Source organism: Crocuta crocuta, unplaced genomic scaffold, assembly GCF_008692635.1.
Source record: "Crocuta crocuta isolate KB4526 unplaced genomic scaffold, BGI_CrCroc_1.0 scaffold233, whole genome shotgun sequence".
Lineage (NCBI taxonomy): Eukaryota > Metazoa > Chordata > Mammalia > Carnivora > Hyaenidae > Crocuta > Crocuta crocuta.
This window is the reverse complement of record NW_027529526.1, coordinates 7408452-7422519: the sequence shown is the minus strand read 5'-3', so window position 1 is coordinate 7422519 and position 14068 is coordinate 7408452. Positions and strand designations below refer to the sequence as shown.

Genomic DNA, 14068 nt, shown 5'->3' with positions numbered 1-14068 from the left:
CCCCCCCCCCCCCCCCCAAGCTGGCTCCTCCTCATCCCTCAGGTCTCCGTTCAGGCTTTGCCACCTCTGGACACCTTCCCTGCAGTCCTGAGGGGGAGCGGCCAACCTCTGTCAATCTCACACAGGCCAGTGTGCTCACCTCCATCAGAGCGCTGCTGCCTTTCCTCCACACCTGTCTGCCTACTAGACTGTGAGTCCCTCAGGGGCAGAGCCACACCGGACCTCTCTCTGAGGTCCCCAGGCCAGATCAGGGACGAGCACATGCCCAGCGTTCAGGTCAGGCGGGATCAGCTGAGGCCCAGACCATGGCCGTGCCTCCTGTGCTGGACCAGCTAGACTTGGGTGGGGTCTGCTGCAAAGCTCACCTTCCTGCCTCAGGCCGCTGCCCCACAACCCCAGCCAACAGCCTGCCTGCGGATGGAGCCTTCGGGGTGCTGACATGATAGCCGAGGGGTGCCCTGGATAGGACTTGCCTCGGAGGGCTCAGGGGCCCAGGGCCTTCACCCGGCCCTCTCCCTCCAGTTTGCAGATGGGGTGTACCTGGTGCTGCTCATGGGGCTCCTGGAGGGCTACTTCGTGCCCCTGCACAGCTTCTTCCTGACCCCGGACAGCTTTGAACAGAAGGTAAGTGGAAGGAACCTCAAGGGAGGCCCCCAGCGCATACCCCCCAATTCATCTGCACACACCTGTGCTGCGCCCAGTGCAGAGGAGGGACAGCGGCTTCCCACCCGTCCACAGGCTTCTGCGGTTGGATGCAGGGCCCTTTCTGATGAACGGCTGAGTTGGGAAAGAGCTACCTGCAGGCCGCCAAGCATCTGGAACAGCCCTCCCTTCCTGCTGCAGTCTGGTCCCGAGCCCCTAGCCATATGCTCCCACCAGGGGCACAGCCCAGCCTCCTCTCTCCCCAGACATGACAGAGAGGGTGGCTGCAAAGCTGGCCGGACCTAAGGCTTACACTCAGCCTGGTTCCGATGCCTCTCATGGGTACCACGGCCTGCCCGCTAGACAAGGGACATCTGGTCCAAAGCAGATAACCCTTCTCTGCCTCTTGAACGTGTTTTGCCATCTGATCCTCTCAACTGTCCATGGTGATGGCCCTAAGTTTAAAGTCCTGGTGCTTGACCTGGGAACACAGCAGGACAGGGAGATCTTGAACTTCTCCACGAACCTTTCACCAACAGGCAGCTGGGACCAACCAGCTCACACTCCACATGGCCCACCCGTCTTGGTAGCCTTGTTTCTCCTTCAAATTAGGGCCTCATTTTTTTTTTTTTTAATAGTTTATTGTCAAATTAGTTTCCACATAACACTCAGTGCTCATCCCCACAAGTGTCCTCCTCCATGCCCATCCCCCCTCCCCCCACATCCATCAGTCCTCAGTTTTTGTCAGCATTCAAGAGTCTCTCATGGTTTGCTTCTCTCCCTTTCCCCCACCATTTCCGCCCTTCTTCTCCCCCTTGTTCCTCCGTCAAGTTCCTCCTAATCCTCCTATACGTGCAAACATATGATATTTGTCCTTCTCTGCCTGACTTATTTCGCTCAGCATAACACCCTCAAGGTCCATCCATGTTGCTACACATGGCCAGATTTCATTGTTTCTCATTGCCATGTAGTATTCCATGGTATAGATAAACCACATCTTCTTGATCCATTCATCTGTTGATGGACACTTAGGCTCTTTCCACGTTTTAGCTATTGTGGAGAGTGCTGCTATGAACATTGGGGTACATGTGCTCCTATGCATCAGCATTTCTGTATCCCTTGGGTAAATTCCTAGCAGTGCTATTGCTGGGTCATAGGGGAGTTCTATTGTTAGTTTCCTGAGGAACCTCCACACTGTTTTCCAGAGGGGCTGTACCAGTTTACATTCCCACCAACAGTGTAGGAGGGTGCCCGTTTCTCCACATCCTCGCCAGCATCTAGAGTTCTCTGATTTGCTCATTTTAGCCACTCTGACTGGCGTGAGGTGGTATCTCAGTGTGGTTTTGATTTGTATTTCCCTGATGAGGAGGGATGCTGAACATCGTTTCATGTGTCTGTTGGCCATCTGGATGTCCTCTTTGGAGAAGTGTCTGTTCATATCTTCTGAGGGCCTCATTTTTATTCAGCCTCATATCGCTTCTCGGCCTTTTGGCTAAGATCATGTGTACTCAGCCTCTGCTCCCTGGCTGTAGTGCTGCATCTTCTGCTTCCTAGGGTCAGGCCCCAGGAGCTCCAGGCATCCAGAAATCCATGCACAATGACATAGGCACCACATTTCTCTTTCCAGGTCTTGAATGTCTCCTTTGCCTTCGAGCTCATGCAAGATGGGGGACTGGAAAAGCCAAAACCACGGCCAGAAGGTACTTTGCTCTTCCCTGGGTTTGCGACAAGACCCCACACGTCAGTGTTCAGGGCACAGGGCAAGCCTCGTGTTGGATGAATATCAAGGGAACAGTCTCTTCCCTGAAGTCTTCTTTGCCGTTTTCAGGGGGAGGTGGGACGGGGTACAGCTGCTCAGTCCTAGAGATCTTTTGTGACTGCAAATAAAGATCCCACACGCGGGATTGCGGTGTAAGGCCCGAGCAGAGATGCTACAGTTTCCAGGTTCTTCTGGCCCTGGGCAGGTTGCTGACCTGTCAAACTGCTGCACCCCAGCCAGGCAGGGGGAGGATTCAGGAGTTGTCACCGGCAGCTCTGCTCAGAGCGTAATTGCCGCTCCCATTCTCGGCTCCCTCCAACTCTACCAAAGATGAGGACTGATGTATTGGGCTTGGGTCGCAAATCTTAGACTGGGGTAAAAATGCAGATGGAGCAGCCTTCCCAGGCTCAGTCCTAGAGCGGGTGCCCCTGTGCATATGGGAGGCACGTTTCTCCCGGGAGCCTTCTTGGTGGGGATGTTTATTGACTTACTGACAGAAATATTCCATTTTATCAGCGCTGGTGAGTCAACACTTTGTTGCAGATAATTTTCTGTTCTCCATTTGTGGGCCCTTCTGCTTTCCTTTGCCTGGTTGTTTAAAGGAAAGTGGATCAGGGGCGCCTGAGTGGCTTAGTCGGTTAAGCATCCGACTTTCGCTTAGGTCATGATCTCGCGGTTCGTGGGTTCGAGCCCCGCGTCAGGCTCTGTGCTGACTGCCGGCTCAGAGCCTGGAGCCTGCTTCAGATTCTGTGTCTCCCTCTCTCTCTGACCCTCCCCTGCTCACGCTGTCTCTCTCTCTCTCTCCTAGAGATAAATAGAACATAAAAAAAAAAATTTAAAGGAAAGTGGATCAGTAGGGGTTGGGTGCGTTCATTCTCCATTGTTGCTTGTGCCCGTGCTTCCATCCACACCGCCACTTCCGGGGTGGGGGGTCATTCACTGACTGTCCAGTGGGCCCGAGACCCCACAGATGGTGATATACCAAGAGGGGTGTGCTGGCCCTGACCTCAAGGCATTCGCAGCCACTCAGGGGTGAGGAAAGATGTGCCCCGTAACCATGACAGACTGACAGTTGTGGCAACTGCCATGAAAGAGGGACGGCTAAGAGAGCGAGAGAACTGAGGAGGTGACATCGCTTCAGTCTGGGCAAATCACAGTTTGATGGAGATGGTGAAAGTTGGGCTAAACCGTAAAGATCAGATAGGGCTTTTATTTGGACATCAGGACAGAGGAGGCAGCATCGCAGATGGAGGACAGTGTGAGCTAAAGTCCTGCCTGGGGAAAGGGCAGGGGCTCCGTGTGTGAGAGAGCAGAGCATGTGGCTAAGCTCGTGACAGCGCCGGATCCAGTCCCCACCCCACTAGCCAGCTGTGTGGCCTTGGGCAACTTACCTACCATCTCTGAGCCTACTCATCGTGTCTCTAAAAACAGAACTTCTAGAGACATACACATGACAAGATTAAAGGTGATGAGGTCTGATGCATAGCACCTGCCACCTGATCATCAACGTTAAGCTATCCCCCATTCAGCTGGAATATGAAGAATATGAATCGAATAATGGTTCGTGAGGATAACATGAACTGGTGCTAGGTCCCGGACGGACCTGATGTTAAGGCAGAAAGTTCAGACTTTATTCTGTAGGTCGTGGGAGACATGGAAGTTTCTTACACAGGCAAGCGATGTGATTGGAGCTCTGTTCCAGAGAGCTCATTTGGAAGGCAGTGTGAAGAACAGATACTTAGACATGGGGCCCCATCAGCAGTGCCGGGGAACCCAGAGGAAAAGCAGGCTTGGCAGGGGACATAAGGATGTCAGTCCTGACGGACTGACCAAATAGAACCACAGTTAGGGGGAAAGATCAGGGCTGTGGTTGTGTAACTGGAAGTCTCCCACTTAGTGGAAGCCAGACAAGAGGAAAGCATGCAAAGAAAAGGGTTAAGGGCAGTGTCTTGTAGAAATACCTTTCTTGAAGCTGGAGGAGAAAGCAGGAAAACCAGAGGAGAGAGGTGGATTCTGAAGATGTGCATTGTGTCCCTGGGTCATGCGTCATCACAGACCTTGTTAACTCAGCTCTGGCCAACAAAAGCCAACCCCATATTCTCACTAATTCCCACCTGTTCTGAGCACCCGGCCACTGCCACTTGCCTCTAGCAAGGTTGGTCTCCTTTTAGGGGCCCTCTCCTGGCAAGGTCATTTGGGCCATCCTAATGCCATTAGGAATGGACTCTGAGCCCTGGGGCCCGATGATGGGCACCCCACTTCAGAATAGGAGGGACAGCAGGAGAGGAGAGATCTGGCCAGCGTCTCTCTTTCCATGTTCTTGAGCCGCCTAATATGAAACTTCCTGGTCACCGATGAGAAGGACTCCTCCTGATACGTCCATTTTCAGGCATTTATTTCCCTCAGAACAGACAGTCTTCCCAATATCAATTAACCTACAGGGCTATTTCAGCATTTAGAGGACATTTCTCATACAATTACTGACTGAACTGCTTAATATGGAACTTCCTGACCCGTGGCCATGGAAAAACACATCTGCTCTATTTGCTGTTACCCTGGGCATCATGCCCGCACTGAAAATTTCCAGTGCGTAAAGGAGAACTGAAATGGCATCTTGTGAAATTGTACTTTGCATGAGGTATATAGCCCAGCATTCCCTCTGGCTTCTGTGCTTCTACCTGTAAAGTAGATTCAGTAGTCAATACTGCAGACTTTACAAAGGTGCCAGCATGGGTAATTCTTTGAGGGTTCTTGCAAAATCAGACCCACTGTGGTGGAGGCATTTTTCATGGCAAATGTTTTTAAGGTCAGGGGAATGCATTCTCTGCCACACTGCTTGACATTCAAAGTTCCGGTATACCTTGAAATCTCCTGGGAACTGGGTTTGCATCTCAGATGACTTTTGCAGCCCAGGCTTCATAAACTTTTAGCACACCGAATGTTAGCATCAGGTTCATGGCCAGTGAGCACTTGAAATACTGACGTAAAGCTGATGGATCACGCCACCTGCCTTCCAGTGCACATGCCTACCCTATTATTATTCAAGGAGCCACATCACTGAACATGGTTAAGACTCTACCATGATAGCCAAGTGGGGACTCCAAAGAAATCTAGTTCCAGGCAGGAATGAAGCGTGTAGGTCAGCCATCAGATTGATGGAATATCTAAAATTTAAAGACTCTGAAAGTTGGGGCCAGACTCAAGGCAATGCTAAAAAGCCAGGCAGGCGACAGCAGCTGAGGTCCAAGGGCTCAATTCATTTGGGAAGGACTTGGTTAGTGGCTGGGAATACAGGAAATGGTTCAATTTCTCTTCCTCATTCCTTTAGGAGGTAGTGTGCAGACGAGACAGTGGCAAAAATTTTAAACTGATGGTATTAAGTGTTAGCAAGGATGTGGAGCAACAGAAACTACTGGTAAGAAACTACTGGTGTGACTATAAATGCAGCCATTTTCCAAAACAGTTTGTCTTTATATTATTTAGTTGAAGATCTGTAATGCTTTGTGTGGTAGGCGGAATGATTGCCCCCAAAATGTTCACGTCCTAATCCTCAGGACCTGATATGTTACCTTATGTGGCAAAGGGATTCTGCAGATGTGATTATGTTGAGGATCTTGAGATGAGGAGGTTACCTCAGAGCATCTGGATAGTTCCAGTATAATCACCAGGGAAGCAGAAGGCTCAGTGTCTGAATGAGGCAGCATGAGAAAGACTCAAACAGTCATTGCTGCCTTTGCAGAAGGAAGGGGGGCTCCAAGCCAAAGAATGCAGGCTTACAGAAGCTAGTCCCTAGAGCTAGAAAAAGCAAGAAAACTAATGTTCCCTGGAGTCTCCAAAAGAGATTACAGGCCTGCTGATACCTTAATTCACCCTAGAGAAGACCATTTTGGACTTGGGCCTCTGGCACTATAAGATAACAAATTTGGGTTGTTTTTAATCCACCAAAATACATGATAGTTTGTTACAGCAGCAATAGGAAACTAATACACTCTATGGTGCAGTAACTCACACATATATATGCATGTCCATACACCAGGAAGTAAACTAGTCCAAGACCATCCATAATAGCCGAGACTGGACTGCACATCCCAACAGACAAGATAAATTAGAGAACAGTCACACCATGGATTAATATACAACAATGACAACAAATGAATGGACAAGTCAGGGGAAAGACTTCTAGTTACTGTGGCATGAAGAGCTCCGTGATTATTCTATGCAAAAAGGCAAGTATAAAACTAGACAAAAGGATAAAAAATGACTTCAAGGCACTGAATATTGACCATGAGTAGAGGACAAATTGAGAAGCACTTATTCTTGAAAAACTGTAAAATTAGAGCTGGATAATTATGGTTCTATGGTTCTATCTCAATAAAACAAATTACACCTCAAAATCATTTACACAGATGAATGGCTCATGCAACATGGATGAACCCTATAAACAGAATTTTGCATAAGGAAATCACAAAAGAATACATGTCAAAGATTCCATTTATATATAAAAAAATGGAAACAGACAAAACTAAAATCTGATATTTAAAAGTACATATGTTGCTGGTGGGATTATGAAGAAGAGCTAGGAAATAATCACTATAAAAATCAGGATACTGGTTATCTTTGCCAGGTGAGAGAGGCTTATGACCAGAATAAGCTTATGACCAGATTTTGACGTTCAAAGTTCCATTGTACCTTGAAACCTTCTGGGAACTGGGTTTGCATCTCAGATGACTTTTGCTGCCCAGGCTTCCTAAACTTTTAGTACACCAAGTGTTAGCATCACGTTCATGGCCAGTGAAGCACTTGAAATACTGGCATAAAGCTGATGGCTTTTTTAATTTTTAAAGTTTTTTATTTTAATGTTTATTCATTTTTTGAGAGACAGAGGATGAGCAGGGGAGGGGCAGAGAGAGAGGGAAACACAGAATCTGAAGCAGGCTCCAGGCTCCGAGCTGTCAGCACAAAGCCCAACACGGTGCTCGAATCCACAAACTATGAGATCACGCCCTGAGCCAAAGTCAGACCCTTAACCGATTGAGCCACCCATGAGCCCCAAAGCTGATGGCTTTTTACTTGGGGGATCACACCACCTGTCTTCCAGTGCACTTGCCTACCCTATTATTATTATTCAAGGAGACGCATCACTGAACATGGTTAAGACTCTACCATGACAGCCAAGTGGGGACTCTGAAGAAATCTAGTGCCAGACAGGAATGAATGTACCAGACAGGGAGGCGGCTCTTTGAGAGTGTGGACAATGTCCTACTTCTGTCATGGGTGGTGGTTACATGGGGTTTCTCTTCTAAGCATTTAAAACCACACATGTAGGTTACATGAACTTTTCTGGTTGTTCATCTTATTTAAATATTTTTAATACGTAAGGAAAGAGCAAGAGCACCGGATAGGACAGCAGGCCGACGCCAGTAGGACCCATCTCCAAAGGATGGATCCAGTGGGAGTGGGACGGAGGCCGGCTCCCCCCAGTTGGCCCGTGGCTGCCCATCTTATTCCAGCATCCTCCACCTGGTAGCTACCAGATGTCTTCCCACCTTGGTCAAGAGATGTGAGGACCCAGCAGGGAAACTTCCAAGAAAGGGCCTCAGCAATGCCCTAGGTGGGGATAAGGGAGATTGGTGGCACAGATGGGTCCATGGAGGGCATGGTCATACACGGCCCAGTCCCTCTGTAAAGACTGTGTGAAGAGAGTTCCCCACCCCACTTTGACTTCTGCATCATGTAGAGAACAATGAACTCATTTTGGACGGTTGGCTGATGAATGAGAAGAATTACTAATGCCACCAAGTCAGAGGGGCAAACGGGGAGCCTTTTCTCCCTATTTCCTCCCTAAAGTAGCCTGGGGTCTGATTTGTCTCTCCCTCGGCCACAGCCGGCCGGCCAACAAGCTCTGGTTGTTTCTGACCAGGGGCTCCACCGTTCAGACTGCTCCCAGAGAGGGGTTCTGGGCCAGCACACAGCAGTCGTTAGAGCAGTACTGAGTTAGTAATCGCACAATTTATTAGGCCAGGGCTTTCCAGAGGGTCTGTTTATATAACATGGAGTCACAGTTCATTCCCAGGAATCTGGAGCCTCTCTCTCTACTGACCTGCTTGGAACTGTGTGGTAGTTGGCTTCCTTGATGAGAACAGACAGTTGTCAGTGTCTCTGACTGTAGTCCCTACTCTTCACCTGGCCTATCCAGTGGTGGTGGCCTACAGAAAGAAGAAACTCAAGTTTCCCAGGGAGCGTGTCCTCGTCTATGTAAATGGTACCCCCTGGAGTTGTGCAGTACACAGACTGCGCAGCTGTACATAACAGCTCTGTTAACAGGCAAAGACAGGAAAGGGGAAGGAAACTACTGTGTAGGGAGGCCTTCATGTGTTCTAGATGTTTTTCATAAACCCAGTTTTACCAGTGAGAAAATAGACTCAGAGAAGTCAAGTGACTTTAACTGGGTTACATAGCTGTCATGAAGATGGGCTTCAAACCAGAGCAGGCATTAAAATTAAGTGGTCAGCTTGAGACATTCTCCCATCATGGGCATTTTCCTTCTCTAGAAACCTCAGAACTTATCTTTCCATAAAAGGGGAGAACAAGTCCTCCTCCCTCCATCTCTGTCCTCCATCAGCTCCCAAGTCCCTCCTTTGTGCCCATGCCCATGGCCTCCATTCCTCATCTGCCCATTCTGTGGCTAATACCTGGCCTCCACCTGCACATGGCTTTGCTCTCTCCCAAGCCACCGGTTAGAGCCACGTCCCTTGGGAACACCTTCCAGTCTTACCCTTGTGGGAGCCTGGAGCCCTATCAGCTCTCTCTTCTTCCTGGAATTTTCTTCCTTGGCTTGCATGACCCTGGGCAATCATTCATTCATCTATCTATTCATATCTTTCAAGGTCTATGCATGCCAGGTACAGGGCAGGGCACAGAAGCAAAATAAAACCAGCTGGCTGTGATCAAGGCACACAGTCCAGGGCAGAGACATTTCATCAGATGAGCACACAAATCACCAATTTAGAACTGGAGGGAGTGCTACGGAGGATATGGGGGCTTTGTGACCATAAAGCAGGGCACCCTCACCAAGGCCAGGGGTCAGGAAGGCTGCCCTAAGGAAGCAGTGCTTTGAGCTGAGATCTGCAGAAAGATCAGGGGTCAACTATTTGGGAAAGGTAATCTAGATGTTGCAACAGCATGTGCAGAGGCCAAGGTGATAGAGAAATGCAGCCAAGGGGAGGGAGTGAAAGGAAGTCCATGTGACCTGTGCACAGTGAATGAGCAGGGAGTGTGACTAGAAAGGTGGGCCAGGTTCACATCATGCTTTGCAAAGTCGTGATTTAAGATTTTGGACCTTATCTGAAATGAAATAATTATATGGCCATACAAGTTATGGGCTGCACAATTTCAAGGGGCACCATTTATGCTACAGCCCATGGTAATGATGCTGCAGATATGTGAACGATTCACCCTGGAATTGTGCAGTGTACATCCTGTCCAACCATACCCAGAGATCGAATAGTCTACCTACAATGGGTAGCTTGGGTTAGAGAGGGCAAGAGGCTTTGAGGAGTCCAGTCGGGACTCGCTACCTTCCCTTCATGCTCCCTCCCTTGCTGAGCTCACCTCTGTCCCTCTCCGCTTTCCAACAGTTCCTCCCTTGACTAACGTCTGAATGTCTGACCTTAGTGGAACTTAAGAACTACGCAACAGCAAGCAGTCAGGGAAAAGCAGGAATCAGCCCACAGGGCATAGGACTCCACCTGGCCGAGGGTACCTGGGCAGGGCAAGGTAGCCTGGCTGAGCCACTGGACAGGGCCCTAGATGGAAAGAAGCTCAATATGTGCCTGGACCAACATGGGAGCAGAAAGGGAAACTGAGCCCCATGCCTCTCGAGCGGTCCCTGGGAGACCCTGGTCTATCAGCAAGAGACCTTGGAGCAGGGTCCGAGCCCAGCTAGAGTGGACAGGATTGGTCACAGCTGGGAGGAGGCCTACGAAGAGGTTGGGGCAGCCCTGAGGAGGTTTCCCTGCCCTGGACCACAGGCTTGCGGCCCAGTCAGCGTTGATCTCTGCAGAGCCTGGACACTGGGACCTGAGCATGCCTAGCGGCGACAGCCACAGCTGCAACGGTCCCAAGGCTCAGACCTGGGAGCCACACCCCAGCCTTTTGGAGCCGCTGGCCTCCTTCACTGCCTGATCTAGAAGGATCCCTGTTCCTGTTGACCAGGGCGTGGTTAGAACTCGGACTTCTTCCCCAGCCCCTCCTTGCCCAGTGGTTCAGAGGGAGCTCTCCCCGCTTCCCAGAGCATTTATTCTTTTCTCTGACGTCATTGACCTCATCTGACCCTCTGCGTAGTTAGGTTTTTAAAAATCATTCTCACGGTGAAAAACATCACATATACAGAAAGGTGCATACAACATAAACGTACAGGTCAGTGAAATCTCACCCAGGAAGCCCCACATGACCATCACTGAGCTCCCAGTTCCTTCCAGCAAGGTAATCCTCAGCCTACATTCGCTGAATGTAGCCAGTCTCCTGCCTTTTGCTTTCCCTTTCTTTTTTCTTTTGTTTTTCCTTATTTAATTGCCTAAATATGCCCTCATAAAGAGGAAAAAGAATTCTTTTTATGTTTTCTCTACCCCAGTTCTTCAAAGGACAGCTCTCAGAGGGAGCATGTTCAGGGGGAGCAGATAGGGGGCTTGGTAGGGCCTTGGAGAGGGTTCAAGTCACAACCAGAGAAGGGAGGGAGGGACGAAATGGTTGTACAGAAGCTGGGGAACCCAGGGCGGAACTCTCCTGAAAATACAGTCAAACTCCCAGCCTCAAAGGATGTCATCAGCCTGTCCCCTGATGACACTTGTCTACTGAGGACTCTGCCACGTGGGCCTCTGTGCCCTCAGGGGCCCTCCCTGCCCAAGGAGAGGCCGCTCAGTGCTGGTCCCACAGCTATAGCCCCAGGCCCTCCACGCCCCCCCCCCTCCTGGCTGGCTCCGTGGCCGAGGCTGAAGGCTGAGGAGCCCCAGAGACCAGGGAGATTCAGGGGATGGGGCAGGGCCCCCTCACCCGGAGATGTTGCTTCCAGAGTAAAGCCTACATGCCCTGGGGCCAGGAGAGACCCCCCACACTCGGCACCTCTGCCCCTCGCTCCAAATTCTTGCTGCACACACCGCCCATCCTTCACCACCCACCTGCCTCTGGTGGCCTCGCCGGGGGTGCCTTTTCTCTCCCAGCAGGACCGAACACTCTCCGGAAACACAGAATGATGTCCTGTGGGCGAGGGGACACCCACCCACCCCGGGACCACGCTGGGCACACGAGGCCGGTGGTGGAAGGAGGGAGACCAGGAGGAACATCTACCTTGGGCTCGGTGGCCTCACTGAAGCAACGTGTGTCTTGTTTTCTCCACAGACATTGTCAACTGTGACCTGAAGTCCACACTGAGAGTGTTGTACAACCTCTTCACCAAGTACCGGAACGTGGAGTGAGGGGCACCCAGGCCCATTGCCCGGCCACCTTAACCCGCTTGTTCCCGTGTCCAGCTGTGTGCCCTCCCGCCAGTCCAGCCACCACCCAGGGAGAGCGGGGCTGAAGTTAGGAAGGAAATGATCAGTAACCCGATGGGCTGACGCCCACCTCCCAGGCCCTGGGGACTGTCCCAGCCACTCTTCCCATCTGGTGCCAGCTCCAGATTTCCCCAGTGCGATTTGGGAACCAGTTTAGGCATAAGAGACTCCCCTTGGCATATAAAAAACGAAGATGATAGTTACCATCTAATGGTTGTAAACTAGGCACCGGGTGCCACGCTAAGCACTCTGACATCCTCAAACTCCTTAACACTCAGGATCCCCATTGAAGCAGGTATTATAATTCCCTTGGAGGATTATAATCCTCAGATGAAGAAACTGAGGCTCAGAGAGGTTATGTGACTTGCCAGAGGCTACCATGGGTTTTTCTTCCTTAAACGTATTTGTTAATAACTAGCCCATTGCATGAGTCTGTAATTGAGGTTGCACACTTGCATCCTCAAAGATGGCAGGAGCCTGCCCATCGCCCCTCTGGGCGCCCTTGTCAAAGCTGAGTGATTCACACTGAAATTGGCACATCCAGTTGAAGTCAATGAATTGTGTGTGTGTGTGTGTGTGTGTGTGTGTGTGTGTGTGTGTGGCAGCAGTCCTGTCCCTCCACTACTTTGTACAAATGAAAATTACTCTTAATTCCTTCAGATTTGTAATAACCCCATTCTCTGGTTTCAGGGTGACATTTGGGAAGAATTCTGTTTAAAATTAATGGAGTGGCACATTCTGCAGCCTTTTTGCTTGATTGCATGTAATGGGAGTGCCCTATATTTTCCTGCAAAATAAGTACTCAATTCATTATCGTTAGGCAAATGCACGGTCTCCTCAGGCACCACGGAGCGCTGGGCGCAGGCCCACGTGAGCGTGGCTTGGGAAGTAGGGCCCTTCAACAGGGACCCTTGAACTTTAAAGAAAGGAACTCCTTTTTGCCTTCTAATTGATCATTTAGACCATTTCTGGCTAAGTCTGCCCACATGCAATTAGCAGCTAATTCAGGCGAGGAAAAATGTAAGTCATTTAGACCCCAGCCGAGCAGTTTCCTTGCGTGGGTTTACTCGCGGGCTTATAGTAACTAGTATCCCCTCTCCGTGAACCCAGCTCTGAAATATAGACCTCTGGTAGTCCCAGGCTGCTGGGTTCTGTGGGAATAGAAAAGGGGCCAAAGTGGGGGTGACCAGAAGGACAGGAAGCATGGGGAAGCATTTGTACACTTGACATGGTGGGGGGGACGCCCCCAGAAGAGGGATGGGGCTTGCGGTACTTCACGCTTGCACCCTTCCATGGACCAAGGCCTCGGGGTAAAGAATAACTCGTTCTGATGTTACATCTTCATTATAGACTTTTCCTAAACATGCCAGATGGACACCAGCCTGTAGACCTGCCTGAAGTCTGTGCCTGTTTTGTCACTACTTTCGGCTCATTGCCCAAAGCCTACCTCTAGTTTGAGGAATTAATTTTGATCTCTGTCTACAGCCCACAGCACCCCACCACCACCACCCACAACAAGTTGGGTCTCCCGTATTGTCCCAAAGATTTCCTTCCAGCTTCAACACATTTCCTGCTATCTGTGGTAACTCAGAACCCATAAAATTTAGATACACCACATGTTTCCGTGGATATTTTTTTCTAAGAAATCATTGTTCCTCCGCGTGAGGAGCTTTGAAGATAGAAAGACAATGTACTCTTGTGCCAATTATGTAAAAGAATACAACTCTTTTTACGTGATTAATGAAATACTACAATTTTCATTAAGAAACACCAAATAGTGTAATATTTCTGTTTGTGCTTTTTTAAGAATCCTGATAGCAAATCAAGATAAACCAATGCTTTGTCCCCTTGAGCAATCCAAGAGCGGGATGCAGTAAGAGGAATGCATTCATTTAAACATGCTTTGCTATACGAATTTTGTCTCCTTTGTTGTCCTTTTTTCTTTATAGTCATGCTGCAAACATACAAGGTACGAGTGGCCTCATTAAGAGCGCTCCTTTTATATTTTGCACATACATGGTATGGGAGGTTTTCAATAACAGGGCTAATTTGTCACAATACTGTGTCTCAAGATGGAGGTCTTTGCCTCATCTTTGCCCAGACCTAGGGCTCGAGT

The 14068-nt window shown here is 49.7% G+C and overlaps 1 protein-coding gene across 1 annotated transcript in view; it reads left to right on the top strand.

Moving 5' to 3' along the window:
- PARVA (parvin alpha) overlaps positions 1-13867 on the top strand; it is a 164964-nt gene extending 151097 nt beyond the window's left edge. The window contains exons 11-13 of the mRNA XM_077761186.1: positions 523-624; positions 2270-2342; positions 11798-13867. Of these exons, the coding sequence (XP_077617312.1) occupies positions 523-624; positions 2270-2342; positions 11798-11874 (252 nt within the window). The 3' untranslated portion in view covers positions 11875-13867. The remainder of the gene's footprint in view (positions 1-522; positions 625-2269; positions 2343-11797) is intronic.
- Positions 13868-14068: the final 201 nt, after the last annotated feature.